The sequence below is a fragment of the Saccopteryx bilineata genome, chromosome 5 (genome assembly GCF_036850765.1).
Source record: "Saccopteryx bilineata isolate mSacBil1 chromosome 5, mSacBil1_pri_phased_curated, whole genome shotgun sequence".
Taxonomy (NCBI): Eukaryota; Metazoa; Chordata; class Mammalia; order Chiroptera; family Emballonuridae; genus Saccopteryx; species Saccopteryx bilineata.
In genome coordinates this window covers 256,868,277-256,892,025 of record NC_089494.1, presented here as the reverse complement: position 1 = coordinate 256,892,025, position 23,749 = coordinate 256,868,277, and the positions used below count along the sequence as shown (strand labels likewise).

Sequence of the window (23,749 nt, the reverse complement as noted above, 5' to 3'; positions counted from 1 at the left end):
TCAGGGTGAGTCTGCACCTCCACGGAGCCAGTAACTAAGTCAGTTGGCAACGTCAGCTTGTCGACAAAGCAAGACCAACACAGACATTGTCCCCTCTCAGGAGAGTCTCCTCGGTGGGAAGGAGAGGAAATAGGACCCACTGGAAAAGCAGAGTCCTCCTTATCTGGACATTTACCAGCCAGCACACTGAAGTGCATTTGCCTCCCATCTCTGGCTGTGTTTGTATTGAATCGATCCATAGGATTACAAGACTAGGTGACCTTCAGGGTCACCTCAGTGGATTTTGGTGCTTTCAGACAAAAATGAATATGTGCACCAATACTCTAATTTTGAATAGCTCTAGCGGAAAAATAATAGAGTTTCCAGAATTTCCATTTGTTAGCGACAGTTTCCCACCCTTCGCGGTTGGGAGGGACTTTGTTATCATAATGCTTGTGCAGCGTTGAGACGTGCGGCCCTCATTGGCCTGGGGAGAAGATGGTGACCATGACCTCTTACTATTCTGCACTAATACAGCAATAACCACCACCACCACCACCGTGTGCTCAGTTCTTACTCCGTCCCCAGCACCATGGCAGGCATTTGACATAGTTCTCTTCTCTAATTCTCCCAGCTGTCTGGTCAGGTGGGTCTCCAATTCCGAGAGGAGGAATCCCGGTTCACCCAGGCAGTAAATGGCACAGCTAACAATTAAACATCTGTCTGACTCTACATTTTATATAGTCAACAAATATTTACAGAGCACCTTCTATGTGACAGGTGCTTCTTAGGCCCTGGGGATACAGCAGCCTAGAAAAGCAAACACGCATTCCTTCCTGGAGTTCACAGTCCTTCAGAAGCCCAGGCTGTTAACTACTAAGCTGTATGCGTAGATCACGCTGGCGCTTTGTCCATGGTAGTTAGTTAGACTCAGGCAGAGATTTTTTTTCTTTTTTTTTTTAATGAGCACAGTCCTGTCTTTCTTTTTCAGTATCACAGCTTGGTCCATGGAGGAAAATACTATCATTACCTTCCATTTGCAAGGCACTCACAGAGGGCATAAAACAGCGGTTCTCAACCTGTGGGTCGTGACCCCGGCAGGGGTCGAATGACCAAAACACAGGGGTCGCCTAAAGCCATCGGAAAATACATATTTATTATACATTTTTAAATAAAATATGTATTATTAATATGAAACCCCCTGCCCTATCCCAATACCAAACACCTCTCTTTGTCTGATCTGTCCTAATTACCACAGTCTTACTCCTTCTATCACTCCCTGTGCTAACTGCTGGGATTACAATACTTCTAATGGATCAAAACTTAAACACAACCTTCTTTGACCCAGCCGGAGGAGGTGACCTCATTTTATACCAACACTTATTTTGATTCTTTGGTCACCCCAAAGTATATATTCTCATCCTTCCTGGATTCAGAATTATTTCCCACATCGTTACATACTACTCAGGAAAAAAACTGCCATTCGGTTATATAGGAATAGTCTGAGCCATAATATCTATTGGATTCCTAGGGTTTATTGTATGAGCCCATCATATATGGGCTGTTGGAATAGACATGGATACACACGCCTACTTCTCATCCGCTACTATAATTATTGCTATTCCTACTGGTGTTAAAGTATTTAGCTGATTAGCAACTCTTCATGGAGGTAACATTAAATGATCCCCGGCCATACTATGGGCCCTTGGATTCATTTTCCTTTTTACTGTAGGGGGATTGGCCGGCATTGTATTAGCTAACTCGTCCCTGGACATTGTACTCCACGACACTTATTATGTAGTAGCCCACAATACATTTTTAAATAAAATATGTATTTCCGATGGCTTTAGGTGACCCCTGTGTTTTGGTCGTTCGACCCCCGCCGGGGTCGCGACCCACAGGTTGAGAACCGCTGGCATAAAAGGTTACTGGGCAAACAAATCTACTGCAATTAACTTTACATGCCATCCTCTGTCACTCAAGTTGCCACAGACATGTTCTCTAGAAAGCATGTCAGAATATAAGTATTTCGAAATATTTAGAAAAGGAAACATTCAGAACGCTTCTCCTCATGTGTACACTGGAGAGAAAGCCAGCAGGCATGTTTACACGGGAGAATGCTCCCTAACAAAGGATGGTTTCACAATTCTTCTGCATTCTTAGCAGAAGAGAAAGCGGTCGGCTAGCGCTCCACCTACAGGTGAGCGGCCGGCCAGGTCCTGTGAAAGCTGCTTGGTCCGTGACTGTGACTGAGAGAGGAGCTCAGAGACTCCCTGGCACGTATGGGCACCGACCTCCTATCCCAGAATGCGGAGCCGCCAGGACTCTGAAATATACATATGTAGTTGCCACGCCTTGCAGCCTGCCTGCCTGCCTTAAAGCAGGTAACTAGGCGGTCCCTTGCTGGCGCTGGTAGAATTTCACTGCCCCCTTGTGGCGATAGGAAGCATTTCTCAAACCTCGGGGGGGAAAAAAAATGCGGCCCTAAGAAACCCCGCGGAGCCAGATTCTTTGTTGCTTTTTGATAAGGAAGGCATGTGGACTAGTAGTACCCTGACGTCCTACACACACAGAGCTGCAGACCAGTCCGGGAAGAGCAGCTCCCCCTAAAACAATAGGGACCCATACCTGGAATGGTCTTCTCCCTTACAGCCGCCTGCAGGATGCGCGGATTAATCTCGTCCCCACCATTCTCAGTGGGCACATTCCCTGTGATTTTTGTCAAGGCGTTTCCTCGTGGAATTGCCTTGTAAAAGTCCCTGGCAAGTCCTGCACTACTGATTCCAATATCCCCTACCCCACATCGTCTTGGTAAAAACGAGTTTTTGAAAATAGATTCTGTTAATAAAGCCTTTCTCTTGTTTTTTCTTTTCTTTCTTCCTTCTTGCCTCTGGGAGATGAGTGAGATGCTTAAAAAGGTACCAAGTGTTTTGCTGAACCATTCACCAGTCATGGTTACTTGGCTTTAATTAGCTGCCTCTGTCCCCTGCCACCGCCCGGCATCTGCTGGGTCGTGAGTGTGTGTGTGTGTGTGTGTGTGTGTGTGTGTGTGTGTGCGCGCGCCTGCGCCCCTGTCAATGAACCACAGATGTCTGTCATTCCGTGGAGAATGTCAGCCTTGTCTTTTGGCTCATTTTCCTTTGTCAGAATGATTCTTATTTAGCTTGGAATCCAGGAAGCCACAGGTCTGAATGTCACCTGCATGCCGGGAGCCACCTCCACTGTGTCCAAGTCCATCAAACCCTGGAGCGGCTTCCGATAGAATGTGTCTGTGACAGTGCATTCTGATCAGGGCAGCTGTCACTATGTAGGTACTCAAAGGGAGGCAAACCCTTTCAACTTCCCGTAGTATCGACATGAAGCTAGAGGCTAAAGAATTGACTCTTCCAGATTTCGTGTTGAATCAAATTGTGAATTTGTCAATCCCTCCTTAATTTGTTTCACGATGAACGACCTGGGTTCATTTAGCATGGAATTTTTGCTTGGCACTTCTTAAAATTACCAGCGTAGCCATTCTACTCCTTAAATTACTTCTTCAGGCCCTGAAATGGCATCCCAGTGGCCTAAATAAGTATTAAGGACCATTGGTACATATTGAATGTTTACCTTGTCCCTTCTCGGTGCAGAAAAGAGCAAAGAATAATTCAAACATGAGCGCTGCTGTCAAGATGCACTAGTTACAGAGCCAAATACAATATGGAACAACCAGGTCCAAGTGGCAGAAAAAGTTTAACACACTTTTTTCAGCTTAGAAGGCCAATAGACCTGATCCAAGATTTTTATTGCTCTTTCCGGACAATGCCTACCGCCTGGTGTTTATCCCACACAGAAATTCTGGCCGAGGACTTGAAGCACCTGATTGCTTGCTTATTCATGTTCTGCTCTGGACTAGAAGGTCCTGGACAGACCTTCACACTCGTGCATCCGGAGCGCCTGGAACCTTGTAGACTCCCAGCACCAGTTCTCAAGGCATTGGATGGGTGAAGAAATAAATGACTGAGTGTGAAGGAAACGGGCGAAGTTTTTACTGGGTGCTCTTTTACAACCGCCCTTGCTTCCTGCCTCTCCATCTTCCTAAAATTATAATTATTTCTGGCTTGACAGTTCTACCCTAGGAGTCTGTGACACACCCGTGCCAATGCCTTGTAAGCTCACCTGTGCCAGTTAGTTATGTATTCATCGCGACACCTAGTGGGTAGCTGCCGTGTCTTGGCACTAGGCTGAGTGGGAGGCGGTTACAGTGATGATGGTGGTAGTGTTAGGATTCCGATGTCAGGGGGACGTCCCATGAGAAGAGATGCAGGCTTTTGCAGATGCCTCTGTCCTACCTACCCCCTAACCCACTACCGCAATTTCTCAGGGTCCAGAAATTACAATAGAGACAGAAGCCACGGTCCAGCGCCAGTATAAGAGAAGGCAAGAACAATTAGACTATCCTCGATCCTGGTTGAAGTCTTGAGAAGGAATGCGGTCTTTTCCATTCACTCAACAGTATTTAACACTAAAACATTGATAGCCCAGGGTTCTTGGTTCTGGGGATAAAAACTGAGATTGAAACAAAATTCCTGACTTCAGGAAACTTACTCTAAGGGAGAGAGAGAGTAAATAAGCCTATCATATACCAGTGATTTTAAATGCTAAAAAATAAAATAAAATAGAGAGAAATGAGGGGGAGATAGCAGAAAATAAGGGGGAAAGCTGCATGCATTTTCTTCTTCAAAATAGAAAACCATGAAAACAAAACAAACTTTCAAGCACTGCCTAGAATCTAAATTCTATCTGGAAATTCATTTTCCTAATAAAGTTTTCTTTGAGTTTGTCTTGAAACCCTTTGAAATGGAAGCAACAAAGCCTATGTTTTTATACTAAGCAACAAACACTTGTAAAAACATTTTAAAAGCTGGTTGTTTTTACATGCTGGTTTTTTTTTTTTTTTAGCAATGGCTTGAGGGAGAAAAGGCAATTAAAATTTGTTGTTTCATCTGCTTTCAGTTACTTAAAGAAGCCTGGGAATTGGCAGCTCATTTTGAATCAGAGAACCATTTAAAATAACTATTATACATTTGATGTTTCTAGTTCCGCTTCCGTTTTCCTTGAGAGCCGTTACTATTATTTATTACATTAATTATGCATTTGAAAATTTTTAATACATGTATAATAATATCTGTAACTTTGTCATCCATTTAATGCCTTCAAACTTAAGCTTTGCATTGGAGAATTTAGACGTCTGAGCTCTTCTTCCCTCTAAAACCGACATCAAAATACATGTTAACCTATTGCCTGGACTCCTCAAATACAGTGTATCCGTAAAGTCATGGTGCACTATTGATCGGTCACAGGAAAGCAACAAAAGACGATAGAAATGTGAAATCCGCACCAAATAAAAGGAAAACTCTCCCAGTTTCATACCTATTCAGTGCAGTTCGATGAGGGCTCACGCACAGATTTTTTAGGGTTCCTTAGGTAGCTATCCCATAGATCATAGTTTAAGTTTTATAGGTGGTTTCATTAATCCTACATGGCTACTTGTCCGTTGACTACTTTCTTTCGGTCCTGTTAAATATTTCATGAATCCATCCATTTTTAAGATGATAAATATAAATAAAGCTTCAGGGACACCTGGGCATGACAATGTCGCAAGGGGTCATTAATCATACTTCCTGTATCACACATTCCGTTCATGTTGACTCTGAGATCTGAGCAAGTGTTATTGTGTCTCCTATAACCATATGCAAACTCCATGGCGTCTTTTCTTGTTGAAGTTTGATTCTCAGGAAGATGAGAAGTTGCTTCAAGCGACAGAGAAGTTTCAAGCTGAATGTGCCTTAAAGTTTCCAAATCGTCTGTGCCTCACCACAGTGATTGACATCAGTGGAAAGACTGTTTTTATTACTCGTTATCTCAAGCCCTTAAACCCTCCACAGGAGCTCCTTGACGTTTATCCCAACAACCCACAGGCAACAGCAGTAAGTACCTCACAGCCAAGCAGGGCTGGCGCTAAACGCGGGTTAAAATTTCAATATATTGCCATCTTAATTACCCTATTTCATAGTACTTGAGAAAGAAACTGTATCAAGATCATTAGTGATTAAAGTAATGATTAAAATAATTTTAATACCGGGAGGCTTATATTCTTTAGAAAAGTTCGAAGGTAACAGAGAGAATAGCAGTCTTGGTCCATTCTTTCAGCAGTTATTGAGGCGCTTACTGTATCTTCGACCCTATACTGGGTGCTGGAAAATTAAAACTTGGAAGAAGCGCTACACTTGCACCACGTCTTCCGTAAACATGTCTTCATGACGTCATTGGTGTTGACGTCAGCAGCCGTGCACTTCCTACCCTACCCAGATATCAGCCCGGTATTATACCTAACGTTATAACCATCACTGAACTCAAATTAAGCGAAAATGATGTCCAGTATTTAAGTATGTGCGGCATGTATGCCATCACCACAAAGCGCAGCCATGCTGGGACGTTGAGGACGCATGCGCTTTTCTCTGCAGGCTGAGTACCTTACTCATCGGAGCCTCACCTGAGCGGAAGCCCTGTGAGACGCAGGCTGTTTTTCAGTGGTCGCCCCTGTCTTTAAAGAGAGGATAATATAAGGAGTAATTGGTGCTAATGAGTTATTCATAGAGTAATTTAGGAACAGGATAATGAGTTATCTATTTGAAGATATAAGTTTATTAAAAACCCTTGTGTTCCACATTTTATTTGCCTTTTTTATGGATTGGTTTTTATTGACAATCATAAAGGGACTTCTGTTGTCTTTACCATAGTAGCTGTGCAGAAAACTTCTCCCACTATAGACACTTGAATAGGGATGAATAAAATATTTAAAACATTTTAAACATCATGGCTGAAATAGAAGAGATAGGGAATGGCAAGAAGCAAGATTCCGCAGGTGTGAGGGCTGGAGACAGTGTTTGCCCTGAGGGTGTCGCATAACTCCTGGAGCCTAGAGCTGGGTCCCCCCACCCTCCCACACCCCCCAGCCACGGCTGCTGGAGACAGGAGAGAATGCCTGGGGCTAGAGCAGGTTGAAAGGTGAGTTAGAGGCTGCCCAGCACTGGGACTCGGGATGGATGAGGGCAGTGTGTGACCTGGGAGGTCCCCTCCAGTAGGAGGAATCCTGCCTGACCCAGCTTTGGTTCCAGATGGAAGAGAAACAAGTCTCTACCAGGAATTCTGAATCACAAAGCTGGAGTTCTTTTTTTTTTTTTTTTTTTTTTTTTAATAGAGACAGAGAGAGAGAGTCAAAGAGAGGGATAGATAGGGACAGACAGACAGGAACAGAGAGAGATGAGAAGCATCAATCATTAGTTTTTCGTTGTGACACCTTATTTGTTCATTGATTGCTTTCTCATATGTGCCTTGACCGCGGGCCTTCAGCAGACCGAGTAAACCCCTGCTCAAACCAGCAATCTTGGTTCCAAGCTGGTGAGCTTTGCTCAAACCAGATGAGCCCGTGCTCAAGCGGGTGAACTCGGGGTCTTGAACCTGGGTCCTCTGCATCCCAGTCTGACGCTCTATCCACTGCGCCACTGCCTGGTCAGGCATGAGGCTAGAGTTCTTCACATTCAGTACTGGAATGTGCACAGCCAGTACGACCCAAAACATCTTCGACCGAAAATTTAATTCAAAGTATTCCCGGTTGGTTATGCCCCTTAGATCTCTGTCAGAAGCAAACAGATCCTTCTAGGAAAACACCCTTTAAGTTCAGCCTCGAAAAAATTCCACAGAAAAAGTGCCAGGCAACATGGACATTTATAAAAGAGCATTGGTTAAGAAATCAAGCACCGTGAAGAAAGCAAGAGTTAGTAGAAGCAGTCAGCTGCAGAATAGGCCACCGAGACGGCAGCTAGTGAATGATCAGATTCAGAATATAAAACAGATTAGTTTGGCAAGTTTAGAGAGTCTAGGGAACTGAGTATGTAACAAAAGAACCAAATAGAATGGGCAGGCAGATTGTTAAAAATATACCTGTAGAAATGAAAAATTGTGTAGTTAAAATTAGAAATTAAACAAGTTAAAACATGAAATGCAGTTAAATAGAGTTAAGTTACAGACAGTTAAATACAGAGAATTAGTGAACTGGAATACACGTGCAAAAAAATTACTTGGTATAGGCCCTGGCCGGTTGGCTCAGTGGTAGAGCGTCAGCCTGGCGTGCAGGGATCCCGGGTTCGATTTCCAGCCAGGGCACACAGGAGAAGCACCCATTTGCTTCTCCACCCCTCCCCCTCTCCTTCCTCTCTGTCTCTCTCTTCCCCTCCTGCAGCGAGGCCCCACTGGAGCAAAGATGGCCCGGGCGCTGGGGATGGCTCCTTGACCTCTGCCCCAGGTGCTAGAGTGGCTCTGGTCGCGACGGAGCAGTGCCCCGGAGGGGCAGAGCATCGCCCCCTGGTGGGCAGAGCGTTGCCCCCTGGTGGGCGTGCCGGGTGGATCCCGGTCGGGCGCATGCGGGAGTCTGTCTGACTGTCTCTCCCCGTTTCAAGCTTCAGAAAAATACAAAAAAAAAAAAAAATTTACTTGGTATATAGCCCAGACATAGAAAAAAAGAGGAAAATATAAAGGAAGGGTTAGGAGACATAGATGGTGGAGGGAGGGGGGCAGACTGTGTATAAAAGCAGGAAGGCAATATTCGAAGAGAAAGAGCTGCGAATTTTCAAGGTTTGATGAAAGACAACAATCCTCCAATTCGGGAAACCCAGTGCATCCAGAGCAGGGTAAATGAAAAGAAATGAAAATCTAGGCACATCAGAGAGAACTGCAGACACTCCAACGATCCTAGCAGCAGCTCGAGAGAAAACAGATTATCTACAAAGGAAAGTGGTTGGAATAATAGGCTTTTCAGCTGCACAAATGAAAGTCAGAAAAAAAATAATAGCTTCAAAAGACTGAAAGAAAATAGCAATCAAACTAATAATTTGTGTTCAGTGAAACTATAGTATCTTTAACACAGATATTGAGGAACTTTACAGCCAAAAGAGCCTCACTAAAGGAATTCCTTAAAAATATACTTCAGAGAGAAAGAAGGGCCCTGGCCAGTGGCTCAGTGGAAAGAGCATCAGCCTGGTATATGGGCATCCCAGGTTTGATTCCCAGTCAGGGCACACAGGAGAAGTGACCATCTGCTTCTCCTCCTCTCCCTCTCCCCCTTCTTCCCCTCTTCCTCTCCTACAGCAAGTGACTCCATTGGTTCAAGCATGGCCCCCAGCACTGAGGATAACTCCCTTGGAATGCATCATCGTTGGGTGCTAAAAATAGTTCAGTATTCAAGCATCAGCCCCAGATGGGGTTGCTGGGTAGATCCTAGTCAGGGTGCATGAGGGAGTGTGCCCCACTATCACCCTTCCTCTCACCTAAAAAAAAAATAAGAAAAAAAGTAGAGAAAGAAGACTCTCAAAAAAAATTCTAAATGCAACACATAATGCTAGGTTAAAAAAAATTGTAAGGAAATCTAAAAAAGCAGCTCTTTGCCTAGCAATAATAATAGCAGTATCAGTGAAAAATCAGGATGTAACAAAAATCCTGAGAAAAATGCATGTATGTCAGGACAGGATTGGTAAGGGTGTTACACACTCTAATATTTTCCAAGATGAGAGCAAAGATATTTATTAACTTTTTAATTGAAGTAAAATTTTCATGTTGAAATTTCTAGATTAACCACTTAAAAGAATAAGAAAAGTAAATACTGTAACTTCCAAACGAGCAGGAGAATAAAATAACGAAATGGGGCGAAGAGAGTGAGGAGGAGGAAATGTATAGGAAAAGCACAAGAAATAAAAAGCACAGAATAGTCTAAATATTTACCAGTAATCAGAATCAAAGCAAAGGGGTTAACTTTCCAGATAAAAGACAAAGAAAGACTACTGTTCAAAGAGATTTCTAGTTTTTAGTGGAACCTGACCAGCTGATTCTAATATTAGACAGCAGTGCACAGTGTCAAAAATGGCCAAGATAATCCGAAGGGTAAGGACTCCAGTGGGAAGATTTGCCATCTGTACATCCAGACTACTGATAGGGCCTTGGTAATTAAGGTAAAATGGTATTGGCACACGGACAACAAAGAGAATAAAAGCTCCAGGACAGAGCCACTCAGATATGATCCACTGAAACCTGACGTACGACAAGGCTGGCGTTGGAGATTAGTAAAGAAAAGGCGGGGCCCTGGCCGGTTGGCTTGGTGGTGGAGTGTCGGCCTGGCGTGCAGAAGTCCCGGGTTCGATTACCGGCCAGGGCACACAGGAGAGGCGCCCATCTGCTTCTCCACCCCTCCCCCTCTCCTTCCTCTCTGTCTCTCTCTTCCCCTCCCGCAGCCGAGGTTCCATTGGAGCAAAGATGGCCCGGGCGCTGGGGATGGCTCCTTGGCCTCTGCCACAGGCGCTAGAGTGGCTCTGGTCGCAACAGAGCGACGCCCCAGATGGGCAGAACTTCGCCCCCTGGTGGGCGTGCCGGATGGATCCCGGTCCGGCGCATGCGGGAGTCCGTTTGACTGCCTCCCCGTTTCCAGCTTCAGAAAAAAAAAAAAAGAAGAAAATGAAAAGATGAGCCCCAAATCGAGAGGATATTTACAATATATGTAACAGGCACAGGAATAGTAGATAGAACATGAAAAAAAAAAACCCACCTACAAATCAATTTTTAAAATATGGGGGTGTGCGGCAGGGAGAATGATAAAGACTTTTCACAGAGGCACAGGAGCCAGTTTCTTCATCTGTCCCAACAATACCCACGACCTTCTCCATAGGGTGACTGGAGGATTACACAGGCTAATATTGACACAACACCTCAGAAGCACTTTGTAAGCATTCGTTTCATATTGTGCCCATGAATGATGTTATGATAGATGAGTCTTCCTGCAGGAAATAAAGTAGAGGATCCCGCTTTCTATTTTATTAGAAATTGTTATTTTTTCAATTTTGTTTAAACAGGAACTGGTGGCTCGCTATGTGTCCTTGATCCCCTTCCTGCCGGACACTGTCTCGTTCGCTGGCCTCTGTGACCTGTGGAGCACGTCTGATGTAAGTAGCACTTCCTCACAGCCTGACAAGTGTGGGCTGACTTCTCGGAGTGTCAGCTGAACGGCTTGCATAATTTTAAACTGCATTATTCATTAGTCATTATAAAAAACCTCTAGTGGGCCGTCTGTTTAGTAGGATGAGCTGACTTCTGAAGTATTTTTTTCTTTCTGGATCAATCTGCCCAAAGATCAAAAGTTTAAAAAATTATTTGCACAAAGAAATTAGAAAAACCAAGACACTTTAAATGTCTTAATGCTAATCTGTCCTCCTAGTATTGCCTTATCAATGTCCCAGTTTTATTCATTTTTAAAAAATCATAAATACATCATCTATTACATTTGGAAGACGTATATTCCTTCGTCTGTGGGCTGCTGTAGGCATGCCACCTCCTTACTCATCCCGTCTGTATTTCTGGGCCACCTGCCACGTGTCTGGCCTATACTGAGTTCTGGCTAGAGTGAAGGAAGCCTGCCCTCTGTGGAGCTTACAATCTACTTTTGCCACGTAACTGCCCGAGGATCTCTGGTGACATGGAACCAACATGTATCATTGGCATGCATTCTGTTTTGGATCTCATGTTGCACTGTGTTTGCATCGAATTAAACCATTTCATACAACTCCCTTTGGAGGGTAGCTCTAAACCAAAGAAATTTAAGTACACTTTAAAGGCTTTTGTTCCCCAATATATTTTGGCCACATCATGTTGACAATGTTAGAGATAAACATTTCTACAACCTGGAAACACTATAAAAGAAGATATACAAAAAACAAAAAAAGTCCACGAGCCCTAGAGCCAGGCTGGCTTCCCCACCTCCTGGGTTGACCTCACCTCTCTGTGCCCCCACACCCCCTCCAAGGCTGCTCTGGCATGAAATGTATTGTGTTTAAAACAGTTAGGGGGCAGGGTGGGGAGAGCTCTAGGAGTGGGCGGAGCACACAGATGTTTAGGGCAGCGAACTGCTCTGTGTGACACTGTAACATGGACGCATGTCACTGTACATTTGCCCAAACCCACAGACTGTCCAACACTAAGAGTGAACCCAAATGTCAACTATGGACGTCGGGTAGTTATGATGCCTCATTGTAGGTTCATAACAAAGGCGCCACTCTGGTGGGGGTTGTTGATGAGGGAGGCTGGGCATGTGTGTGAGGTCAGGGGCTATTCCAGAAATTTCTGTACCTATCCCTACTTCAGTGTGAACCTAACTGCTCTGAAAAACAAAATTAGGGAAAAAAAAGTGTGGAGGAGACTTGATTTGGGGTGGTGAACCCACAATGTAATACAGATAAATGTATTGTAGAATTGTGCACCTGACACCAGTGTAATCAATTAAGCAAGTCACCCCAATAAATTCAATTTTTAAAAAAAACCTTTAAAAATGAAATAAAAGCAGCACCCCCATCTCCAGTGCCTGAGTGTCCAGATCTGGTCCGCAGGTGGTGGCCCAGCGCGACTGTGCCAGTGACGGCCAACTGCGCCCCGCCCCCAGCCACTGCTGTCGCCTCCCCGGGGTCCGGTGCCCAGAGAAGGTGAGAAGCACCCGGGACGTAACTGGAGCCAACTTTTCAGAAGCTGGGCATGCAAGGCACGGCTCCGCACGCTAGGGGGAGGCGACAGCCAAGGGACTTAATAAATAAAAGTGTTCAGCACATAGTGAGCTGTCATCTATACGGTACATTCCAAATGAAGCGTAAAACTCTGAAACTTGTCTGCCTGGACCCATACTGTTAATTGAGTCTAGAAATCCATGTCACCAATGGCTGGGAAAGCACCGTGCCCACTACAAGGGCTTTGGTTTTTAATGAATTAAAATGTACCAAAATTTGGGGATAAATTTCAAAACTAGGGCAGATTCTTTCAGGCAAACATTGTAACAATGACTCTTTAAAAATCCTGTACCGCCAGTGCAGAGCTGAGCAGTCCCTCAACGCCACCTAACGTTTTGCTTTTTGTCAGCAATTTCTGGACCTGCTGGCGGGCGACGAAGAGGAGCACGCGGTCCTGCTGTGTAACTACTTCCTCTCGCTGGGCAGGAAGGCCTGGCTCGTGATGGGCACTGCTGTTCCCGAGGTGAGCCCGGGGCCTGCCCCGGACAGAGGCGTGTGGCTGGCCAACACGGTCGTGTTCCATTCCAGACCGCGAATGGGACCGATCCTCATAAACTATCCTTTGAGTTGTAAGGGAAGCGGCCCAGAGATCCCTTTATAGGCGGAGAGAACCGGTGATAGGACGCGGAATGGTTTTCCGTGCGCGCAGCGCTTCAGATCGTTTTTTTTGTTTTGGGTTTTTGGGTTTTTTTTTGTTTTGTTTTGTTTTGTTTTCAGACCTGAACCATTTCCCACACAAAGCCCCACCTGGCTCTGTCCTTTTGATACGAGCCTCGTCCTGCCCCTGCTACTAAGAATTCTGAGTCCCTCCATGACCTGGTGGTCTTCACATACTACGGAGGGAAGGGGAGCAGGAGTGGGGGAGTCAGCACTCTCTCCTTGCACCCCCCACTGCTTCCATAGGAATGATGGCTACTCACCTGCGGGTAGAGGGAACAAGGCGGACAACCACAGGCGCAGAGAATGTTAGCGACTGTATTTTGATAGTATCGTTGTTACTTTTATTAGGCTGGAGACTTAATGACTTAGAATTTGTTTCCCCATCCCACTGCACACATCCTTAAATTTGGGGCACATTGGAGTAATTCTGGGTACAAGTTAGAAAATTCACAAGGACTGCAGCAGCTTATCCAAAAAGTGGGGTTTTTTTGTTTGTTTTTAGCGAGACAGGCAGACAGACAGGAAGGGAGAGAGATGAGAAGCATCAACTCATAGTTGCGGCACCTTAGTTGTTCATTGATTACTTTCTCATTTGTGCCTTGACCATGGGGCTCCAGCCAAGTCAGTGATCCCTTGCTCAAGCCAACAACCTTTGGGCTCAAGCCAGAGACCATGGGGTCATGTCTGTGATCCCACACTCAAGCTGGCAACCCAGCGCTCAAGCTGGTGATCTCGGGGTTTCGAACCTGGGTACTCAGCATCCCATGTTGATGCTCTATCCACTGCACCACTGTCTGGTCAGGCCAAAAAGTGTTTTAAAAAGAGGCTGTTGGGCTCCAAGAATCTAGGAATTAAATAGCACAGGTTGCTGCTGGGCAGGTAGCATCGTATCCGAATCCTAAATCATTCTCCATCAGTATCTTCCACATAGCCCGGTACAAGGAAAAGATCACTGGGCTAGGAAGTCCCAGGGCCTGGCTTCAAGGCTCTGCCCACTCCTCCTGAGCTGTGTGACTGAGCAAGTCACTTCACAACTCACAGCTCTACAGGGAAAATGGGGTAACGACTTTTACCCTTCCCTTTCCCAGAAGGCTAAGGTGAGCATGCAAGGAAACCATACACGAGCAGAAAATGAAAAACTGCTCATTGTACAATAAGAACCCAATAATATAGACGTATTCTAGGCAAAAGTTAAGTCCTTCTTCAGGCTCCAACCCCAACCCCACACCTTCCTCCACTGTGGTCACTGTTAGCAGTTCGGTATCTATCTTGTCAAATTATCCTCTATGCATTTACCTAATGATAAGTGTGTATCTAATATTACTGTATTAGAAATAGAAGTCATATTCAGACATAATCAGCCTTCTAAATTCTTGGAAGGCAGTCTTACTGACTCTAAAAGGAAAATGTAGTGAGCGCTTACTTCCATTAATAGTCCTTTGGCCAATCTTAAGCTATACTGGTTAAGCAACACAACCTCCCTGTTTGTTCACTAAACTGCACCAGCAGCAGATGCAAGGATTCTTCAAAATTAAACACTGATTTTATCACTTAAATCCAGTGCAACCTAGAACTTCAAACTAATTTTCACCGTTAGCCATGGATTTTAGATATTAGGAGTCCAACTAAAACGATAAATTATTTGGCCAAGGTATTCTTGACCTTAATTCCATCCTTGGAAACTCTTTTAATGGCTGTTTTCCTTCAGGGCCCAACTGCCTATGTGCTAACTCGGGAGCAGAGCCACTACTTAATATGGAACCCCTGCAGTGGACATTTTTACGGACAATTTGACACATTCTGTCCCTTAAAAAGTGTGGGCTGTTTAATAGGTCCCGATAATGTAAGTATTCACGTCTCTTAAACATGGTTGGCTGACTGTGCTTTTTTTTTTAAGTGACCTACTTAAATTATGTATCCCCAAAATTTTATAAACATACACATATACCATTTAAAGAACTGCAGTGTCAGGCACAGTTACACAACTGTCCTAAATAAAAGTTTTGGTTGAATTAGTCACCCGACCTGCAAAGAAGCAGAATGAAGCTAAAGAAAGGATATAGGATTAGATTCAGAGGACCTGGGGTTATGTCCTGGCTGTGTCTTCAGTTTTCTCTTCCAAAGTCTCACTCATAGCGCTTTGAGCTATTGCCTGAGAAAACTGAGTTTCTCTGGAAGAGAAATTTCCAGGTACCACCAGGTAACTCTGGCTGCACCCACTTTGGGGAGCCATTTAGTGATGGAGGGTACTGTACAAAGCAGGGATCTGTTCTCCATACATACATGCACATGCAGACACATGTATACACATAAACATCTAACACCATATATGCTAACTTAGTCTGGTCTTTTTTAGATTTGGTTTAATATTCAACGATATGACTCCCCACTAAGGATAAGTTTTGATGTCACCAGGCCCAAGCTATGGAAATCTTTCTTTTCAAGAAGTCTTCCATATCCCAGCCTTTCCAGTGTTCAGGTATAATTCTTTTACTTTTATTTATTTATTTTGTATATGTGTCTGACAGAGACAGAGAGGGACAGTTAGGGACAGACAGAAAGGGAGAGAGACGAGAAGCATCAATTCTTCATTGCGGCTCCTTAGTCTCCTTAGTTATTTATTAATTGCTTTCTCTTATGTGCCTTGACCAGGGGTCTACAGCAGAGTGAGTGACCCCTTGCTCAAGCCAGTGACCTTGGGCTCAAACCAGCGACCTTTGGGCTCAAGGCAGCAACCATGGGGTCATATCTATGATCCCACGCTCAAGCAGCGACCCCATGCTCAACCTGGTGAGCCCATGCTTAAGCCAGATGAGCCCTCATTCAAGCCGGCGACCTTGGGGTTTTGAACCTGGGTCTTCTGTGTCCTAGTTGACGCTCAATCCACTGTGCCACCACCTGGTCAGGCCAGTTATAATTCTTATAAATAATAATTAAATGTTGACAAAGGGAGTGAAGAATTTGAAATCACTGTACTGGATAGCCAGATATTTTTTGACCCTTAATTCTCTACTCTTAGATATTTTGCCTAAAATATTTATTTTTCAAACTTAGTTGAGCCCAAATCACAATAAGAAATATACCATCAGGTCATGAACCAGTATACACATATGTGAAAGGTAACATACCCTAGAGAAATTCATCCATGTGTACAAGATGACATATACAAGATTTCTCATAGGAATGATGTTTGCAATAGCTTAAGAACTGGAACAGTGTAGCGATAAATTATGGTACATATGGAGTATTTCTTGTTATACAAATTAATAAATATTAATTGTTTATTGTTTTAATTTATTTGAGAGACAGAGAAAGAGAAACATTGATTTGCTGTTTCATTTATTTATGTATCTATTGGTTGGTTCTTGTATGTCCCCTGACCAGGGATCAAACCCGCAACCCTCATGTTTCGGGATGATGCTCTAACCAACTGAGCTAACCAGCCAGGACTAATAGTAATTAATTCTAATAAGCACTCTAAAAATGTATTTATGCTCTTCTTTCTAAATATAATGTTAAGCGAGGAAGAGCAAGTTGCATATTCATAGTATAAATTACCTAGTTTAGAAAACATGCAAACAATACAACCCAACATATCCTTTAGGGATATTAGATATGTCTGTAGTAAAATCATAAACACGTGTTATCATATTGCCTACCTGCACTACAGTGTAAACACCACGGGGGCAGGGATTTTTATTCACAGCTGTATGCCCATCATCTATAAAAGTGCCTGACACATAGTAGCTACTTTATGAAGAACGAATGAAAAATCTAGAAAACAAATTCAGGTCATGGTTACTTCTGTGACAAGAGAGAAGGGAAATTAAAGAAAAACTACACAGCCCTGTAATTTATTTGTGATGTCTCACTTTAAAGTGGGTCATGGGTACATTGGCATTAGTATAGCATTACATCTAATTGAATTTGTCTAAGGTTTCATAATTTAAAATTTTTTTTAAAAGATTTAGAAAAGGTTGTGTAGCTATTCAAATTAGGTGTGATTTCTAGAATTTCTGAGCCACTTCCTCTTTTACAGCCAGAAGAGCTTATTTACCAGGGTACCGACAAAGCGGCCGCTGCGGAGCTACAGGACAGGTCACGTGATGCCCAGAAATTCACATGCACTCTGTCACTAGGGGTATAATTCCAAACCAGACGATTCTGGGCGGCAGCAGTGTGAAATAATTTAGGCAATTAAATTTTAATTCATGTTTATAGCCCCCAAGCACAGATGTGATCTCTAAAATCCGATGACTCAGACTTGAGCATCGGCACGGGGTGGGACAGAGTGAACCCACAATGCTAGGCAGTTCTCCAAAACGTCTACCTCAGATTAGAGTTTGTCATGTTTTACGGGTCTTGTTCAGACACATCATAATCCTCAGTTTACATATGCCTCTTTTGTCCGATTAGTGGCTTGCTAGTTTATAACCCTAAAACACGGAGAAAGAAGGCTTGTAAGAACCTATTTGACTCCCCAGAAACCTAATAGTCCTGCAAAATAGAACTTATTTTCTCAGTTTCACAGATGCGGAAACTGAGGCTCGGAGAGGTCCATGTCCTTGTTCAGTGATGGAGGGGGCTCTGAGCCCGCCAGGTCTGACCTCAGAGCCTGTGTTGACTGTCTCAAGCTCTGTGATGAGCAGCAGGGCCAGTTACACAAGGCTAAACGTGGCCTGGTTGCAAGTAGTACTACTAGGAAACACCAATTTGCTCTCAATTTTAAATTCAAATAAAGCCTCATTTGGGATGCCCCACTAGAAATAAAATTTCTTCTATTAGTTGCAAGATACTATTGATTGGACTCACATCATCTATTTCTCCAATACGGACAGATGAGGCCATTCTTGCTCAGACCATCTCGAAACGCAGCACAAAACGAAGTGTGTTATGAACCAAACGAGAAAGGGGATCTGGGATCTCCTGAGGGACAGGGAGCTGGCAGGGTTCCAACACCGTGTTTGGTTAGGGACACACAGGAGGCTTTAGGACCGGCGGGGTCTCCATTTAAATCCTCCCTCCTGAGTAAAATTGGGACAATATTCCCCTACCTCGCAGGGGTTATTGTTGGGATTAAATAAAAATGTACAAAAAGCACCAGCACAGTTCCTAGTGAATAAGGGCTCTCGGTAAGTGCTAGCAATTTCACTTCATTCTGGGTGTATGCTTCACAAGCCCTTTGGACCCAGCATCCATCGCGTTATCTATAAAAGTAAACGTAAGTGGCAATGATGGTGGAGATTCTAAAGGCAGTTTTAAGGCAATTTAGAAAAACAACCCCCATGAGTAGAAGTCAGTGGAAGCAATCATTTGCGGCATTCACAGCCTGGCTGAAGCTTTCAGCGTAAGCCCCACCCCTTGCGCCTGGGTCTAATTTGTCTGTATGTTACCAGACGAAATGATAAAGCATTTCATGATAATAAAGCTTCCGCTGGCCATACTGAATTTAGCTATCCCCGTTATGCGGTGCTCCTTCTCTGTGTTGCCTTTCCAGCCTCTGGTGTGGGCGGCCCTTAGGCTATTGTTCCGTCCCACTCACAGGTCTACCTCCCATCCCGGCCACATACAGCCCTTCAGGGCGGGGATCTCTTGTGTGCACTGTTGGATCCTCAGGGATTAGCCCACATTAGGTACCCACTGTGCCTAAGGCATGATAACTGCCGCTTACATAAATGTGGTCGCGCAGTCATGTAATCCCCTAAATCCCCACTACATACAGACTGGATTTTTGTTTACCAGGGAGACGTCAAATCAGCTAAAAATGAAGTTGACTCTTTACAAACAGGATTGAGAAGATACTGAAGGAGAAAATCATGGACTGGCGGCCCCGGCACCTGACACGGTGGAACCGGTACTGCACCTCCGCGCTGCGCCACTTCCTGCCCCGGCTAGAGGGCACTCGCGGAGGGGACGTGGAGGACGACCACCGGGCAGAACTGCTCAGGCAGCTGGGGGACTACAGGGTGAGCGCGCGGCTCTCGGCTGGACCTGTGGGTCTCCTTGTTCCTAACGTGAAATGGCTCCATCCTGGGCTCTCGGCATCAAAATCCCTACATTGGCCCATCAGTAGACAAGTGGACAAAAGAGCGGTGGGACATTTACACAATGTACTACTCAGCTGTACAAAGAAGGAAATCTTAGCCTTTGTGACAGCATGGATGGGCCTGGAGAGCATTATGCTAAGTGAAATCAGCCAGTCAGAGGAAGACAAGTATTGTATGACTCCATTTATGTGTGGAATTGAATGAAATAGACCAGGGGTCTCAAACTCAACTCAGCATGTGGGCCGCAGAGCAAGATCACAGCCGTTCCGCGGGCCGCACTAGGTCTACAAAAGGCAACTGTTACGCAACACTTTTCTCACTGTTGAAAACAAAAAAAAATCAGTACAAGCACAATCGTACATGCAGTTTACTCAGTGTCACAAAACGACCAGAAACTGTAGTTCGCATCACAACTGCTGTTAACTAAGCTAATATCTAGCTAGGATGCTAGAGAAATGAAAAATACAAGTAGGCCCCTAGGCTTACTTGATTTTATCCAAAATATTTTGAACTTCGTGGATTAGTCTGCAGGCCGCACAAAATTGTTCGGCGGGCCGCGAGTTTGAGACCCCTGAAATAGAAACAGGCTCATAGATAGAGACAACAAACTGACAGCCGTGGGGGGGGGGGGGGCTGGGTGAAAAAGGTGGAGGAATTCAGCAGGACAAACCGCTGGCTGCAGAACACCACAGAGATGCGGCTTGCAGCATGGGGAATAGTCAGTAATGTCGAGAACTGGGTACAGGGCCAGGTGGGTGCTTTGGGCAGCAGGGGGCCCCCTACGTAGTGTGCATGGTTTTCTGCCCACTTTGCTGTACATCCGAAACTGGTGCAGAATGGTATTAAAAGCTGACTGTAACTCCAAAATTTAAAAATCCTACATTGCACTACAAAGTATATGGATGAAGCAGCACAGACTGAAAAAGGTGATTAAAAGTTCAAATCCCAGTAATTAACCTATCATTAAGTAGTAAAATACCTCATTAAAGTGGAAATACCATTTTTATAAGATGATTATAGATAAAAAAAGAAACTTTTATAGAATACATTGCAAGTATTAAATAAAATTGAAAACATCTGGCTAATTCATGTTAGACTCAACTGTGCACAAAGGTGAAACTAACCGCTCAATCATGCTTTTTAAAAAAATGACTTTATACTAATTCCTTTCCATTGCTAAGAAAAATTCTCATTAATAGACAATATATCCTCAATATACACCAACTGCCTGTTGGTAGTGCTGTGTCCATAGCTGGATAAAGCTAGAAAGCGGCCCCAAACTAAGACAGTGCACCGTGCTGGGCAATATGAAGTGGGACATTTAATTCTATTCACTGACTTAAACATATCCTTTACCTTTTAAGGCCAGGTTTTCAGCCAGGATATTTTCAAGTAATAGAAAACATAGTTCAAACATCCTCGAGCAATAAAAATCAGGTCCTGGCTCATTTAAATAGAAGGTAGAGGCCAGTTCCCATCAGCTTTCCTGCAGGGCTGCCCTCCTCGATGGGATGGCCTCAGCCACAAGGGCCTGTCTCCTCGTAGCAAACATGGGAACAGTTCCAGCAGCACTCACCTGCTGACAACACGCACTCACCTGCTGACAACACGCACTCACCTGCTGACAACACGCACTCACCTGCTGACAACGTGCACTCACCTGCTGACAACGTGCACTCACCTGCTGACAACACGCACACACCTGCTGACAACACGCACTCACCTGCTGACAACACGCACCCACCTGCTGACAACACGCACCCACCTGCTGACAACGTGCACTCACCTGCTGACAACGTGCACTCACCTGCTGACAACACGCACACACCTGCTGACAACACGCACACACCTGCTGACAACACGCACCCACCTGCTGACAACACGCACACACCTGCTGACAACACGCACTCACCTGCTGACAACACGCACTCACCTGCTGACAACACGCACTCACCTGCTGACAACACGCACACACCTGCTGACAACACGCACACACCTGCTGACAACACGCACCCACCTGCTGACAACACGCACCCACCTGCTGACAACACGCACACACCTGCTGACAACACGCACTCACCTGCTGACAACACGCACTCACCTGCTGACAACACGCACCCACCTGCTGACAACACGCACCCACCTGCTGACAACACGCACTCACCTGCTGACAACACGCACTCACCTGCTGACAACACGCACTCACCTGCTGACAACACGCACTCACCTGCTGACAACACGCACTCACCTGCTGACAACACGCACTCACCTGCTGACAACACGCACTCACCTGCTGACAACACGCACTCACCTGCTGACAACGTGCACTCACCTGCTGACAACACGCACTCACCTGCTGACAACACGCACTCACCTGCTGACAACACGCACTCACCTGCTGACAACGTGCACTCACCTGCTGACAACGTGCACTCACCTGCTGACGTGCACTCACCTGCTGAGAACGTGCACTCACCTGCTGACAACACGCACCCACCTGCTGACAACACGCACCCACCTGCTGACAACACGCACCCATCTGCTGACAACACGCACCCATCTGCTGACAACACGCACCCACCTGCTGACAACACGCACTCACCTGCTGACAACACGCACACACCTGCTGACAACACGCACCCACCTGCTGACAACACGCACCCACCTGCTGACAACACGCACCCACCTGCTGACAACACGCACCCACCTGCTGACAACACGCACCCACCTGCTGACAACACGCACCCACCTGCTGACAACACGCACCCACCTGCTGACAACACGCACCCACCTGCTGACAACACGCACCCACCTGCTGACAACACGCACCCACCTGCTGACAACACGCACCCACCTGCTGACAACACGCACCCACCTGCTGACAACACGCACTCACCTGCTGACAACACGCACTCACCTGCTGACAACACGCACACACCTGCTGACAACACGCACCCACCTGCTGACAACACGCACACACCTGCTGACAACACGCACACACCTGCTGACAACACGCACCCACCTGCTGACAACACGCACCCACCTGCTGACAACACGCACACACCTGCTGACAACACGCACACACCTGCTGACAACACGCACACACCTGCTGACAACACGCACTCACCTGCTGACAACGTGCACTCACCTGCTGACAACACGCACACACCTGCTGACAACACGCACACACCTGCTGACAACACGCACTCACCTGCTGACAACACGCACCCACCTGCTGACAACACGCACCCACCTGCTGACAACGTGCACTCACCTGCTGACAACACGCACACACCTGCTGACAACACGCACACACTGCCCAAGCAGGAGCGCCTCTGGGGCGGTTATTGCAAAGCTCACATGGAGGCTCACTTTGATGACCCCAACCCTAGAGATAACCGCTGTGGCCAGAGGGATAGAACGCAATGCTTAGCTTGACCCAGGCCCCTGGAATTACATGGGTTACTGTGCACCTTAGGGGTTATCGGGGGAGGGAGGAAGGGAACAGAGGGTGACTGACAGGTGTCAATATGCTAGCAACCAACAACAAAAAGGACATTTAGCCCGGCTCCATTTTTTGAATTGGTAGTATACAGCTGAGCAGAAAAAACTAAGTAACTTTGAGATCCAAAAGGAAGACTTCTTATTAAGAACATTAAGAATTGCATATTTAGGTAGAAGAAAAAAAAAGGTAAAATCTTGAACCTCACTAACATCTCCACACCTTCTCTTCTCCCCTCCAGTTCTCGGGATTTCCCCTTCACATGCCCTACTCGGAACCGAAGCCTTTAATCGAAGCCGTGTACAGCACTGGAGTGCACAGCATTGACCTTCCCCACGTGGAGTTTGCTCTAGCTGTCTATGTCCATCCATATCCCAGACATGTCTTCTCTGTTTGGGTCTATGTTGCCTCCCTTATACGTAACAGGTAATTTTTTATATCATGTAAAATGAGGGTATTTTTAAGTGATATTGATCGATCACACCAATCATTTGCAAATGAAATAAAATTTTCAAACTATGCAAAAAAAAGTGTTTTTATTTAGTAGTCAGCCTCGTCTCTGCCACTTGTACCCTAAATTCCGTGACCACCGGTGCCCCCACACAGGGGGCTCCACACCACCACGTTTACATACCGGCTCGCCTCCGACTTGGGACACCCTTCTTTCGTGCGTGTCCACCCGTGCCCGTCACACTTATAAGACCCAGCAAAACAGCACAAGTTTTCTGAGGGAAAGAGGAACAACTTTGCCACATAAAATTTTTATTTTTAATGCTAAATACATCCTAAGACAATACCCTACAGAAATACTAAGCAACTACACATACGCACACGTGTACAAACAGACACCCACTGATTGAAGGAATAGAGTATTTTAGTGAAAGGGGGGAATATATTCATCAAAATAGAAGTAGTTTAAAAAAATA

General features: G+C 45.3%; 1 protein-coding gene across 7 annotated transcripts in view; it reads left to right on the top strand.

Moving 5' to 3' along the window:
• The window catches only part of CC2D2A (coiled-coil and C2 domain containing 2A), a 121,071-nt gene extending 97,733 nt beyond the window's left edge, over positions 1–23,338 (top strand). For 5 of the 7 annotated variants that reach the window (XM_066280076.1, XM_066280073.1, XM_066280075.1 and 2 more), the window contains 9 exons: positions 2,877–2,897; positions 5,742–5,945; positions 10,917–11,006; positions 12,964–13,077; positions 14,983–15,117; positions 15,631–15,753; positions 17,314–17,372; positions 19,063–19,240; positions 23,065–23,338. In XM_066280076.1, the coding sequence (XP_066136173.1) occupies positions 2,877–2,897; positions 5,742–5,945; positions 10,917–11,006; positions 12,964–13,077; positions 14,983–15,117; positions 15,631–15,753; positions 17,314–17,372; positions 19,063–19,240; positions 23,065–23,253 (1,113 nt within the window). In that variant the 3' untranslated portion in view covers positions 23,254–23,338. The remainder of the gene's footprint in view (positions 1–2,876; positions 2,898–5,741; positions 5,946–10,916; positions 11,007–12,963; positions 13,078–14,982; positions 15,118–15,630; positions 15,754–17,313; positions 17,373–19,062; positions 19,241–23,064) is intronic. The other 2 variants (XM_066280078.1, XM_066280077.1) reach the window with 1 other exon arrangement.
• The last annotated feature ends 411 nt before the right edge of the window (positions 23,339–23,749 follow it).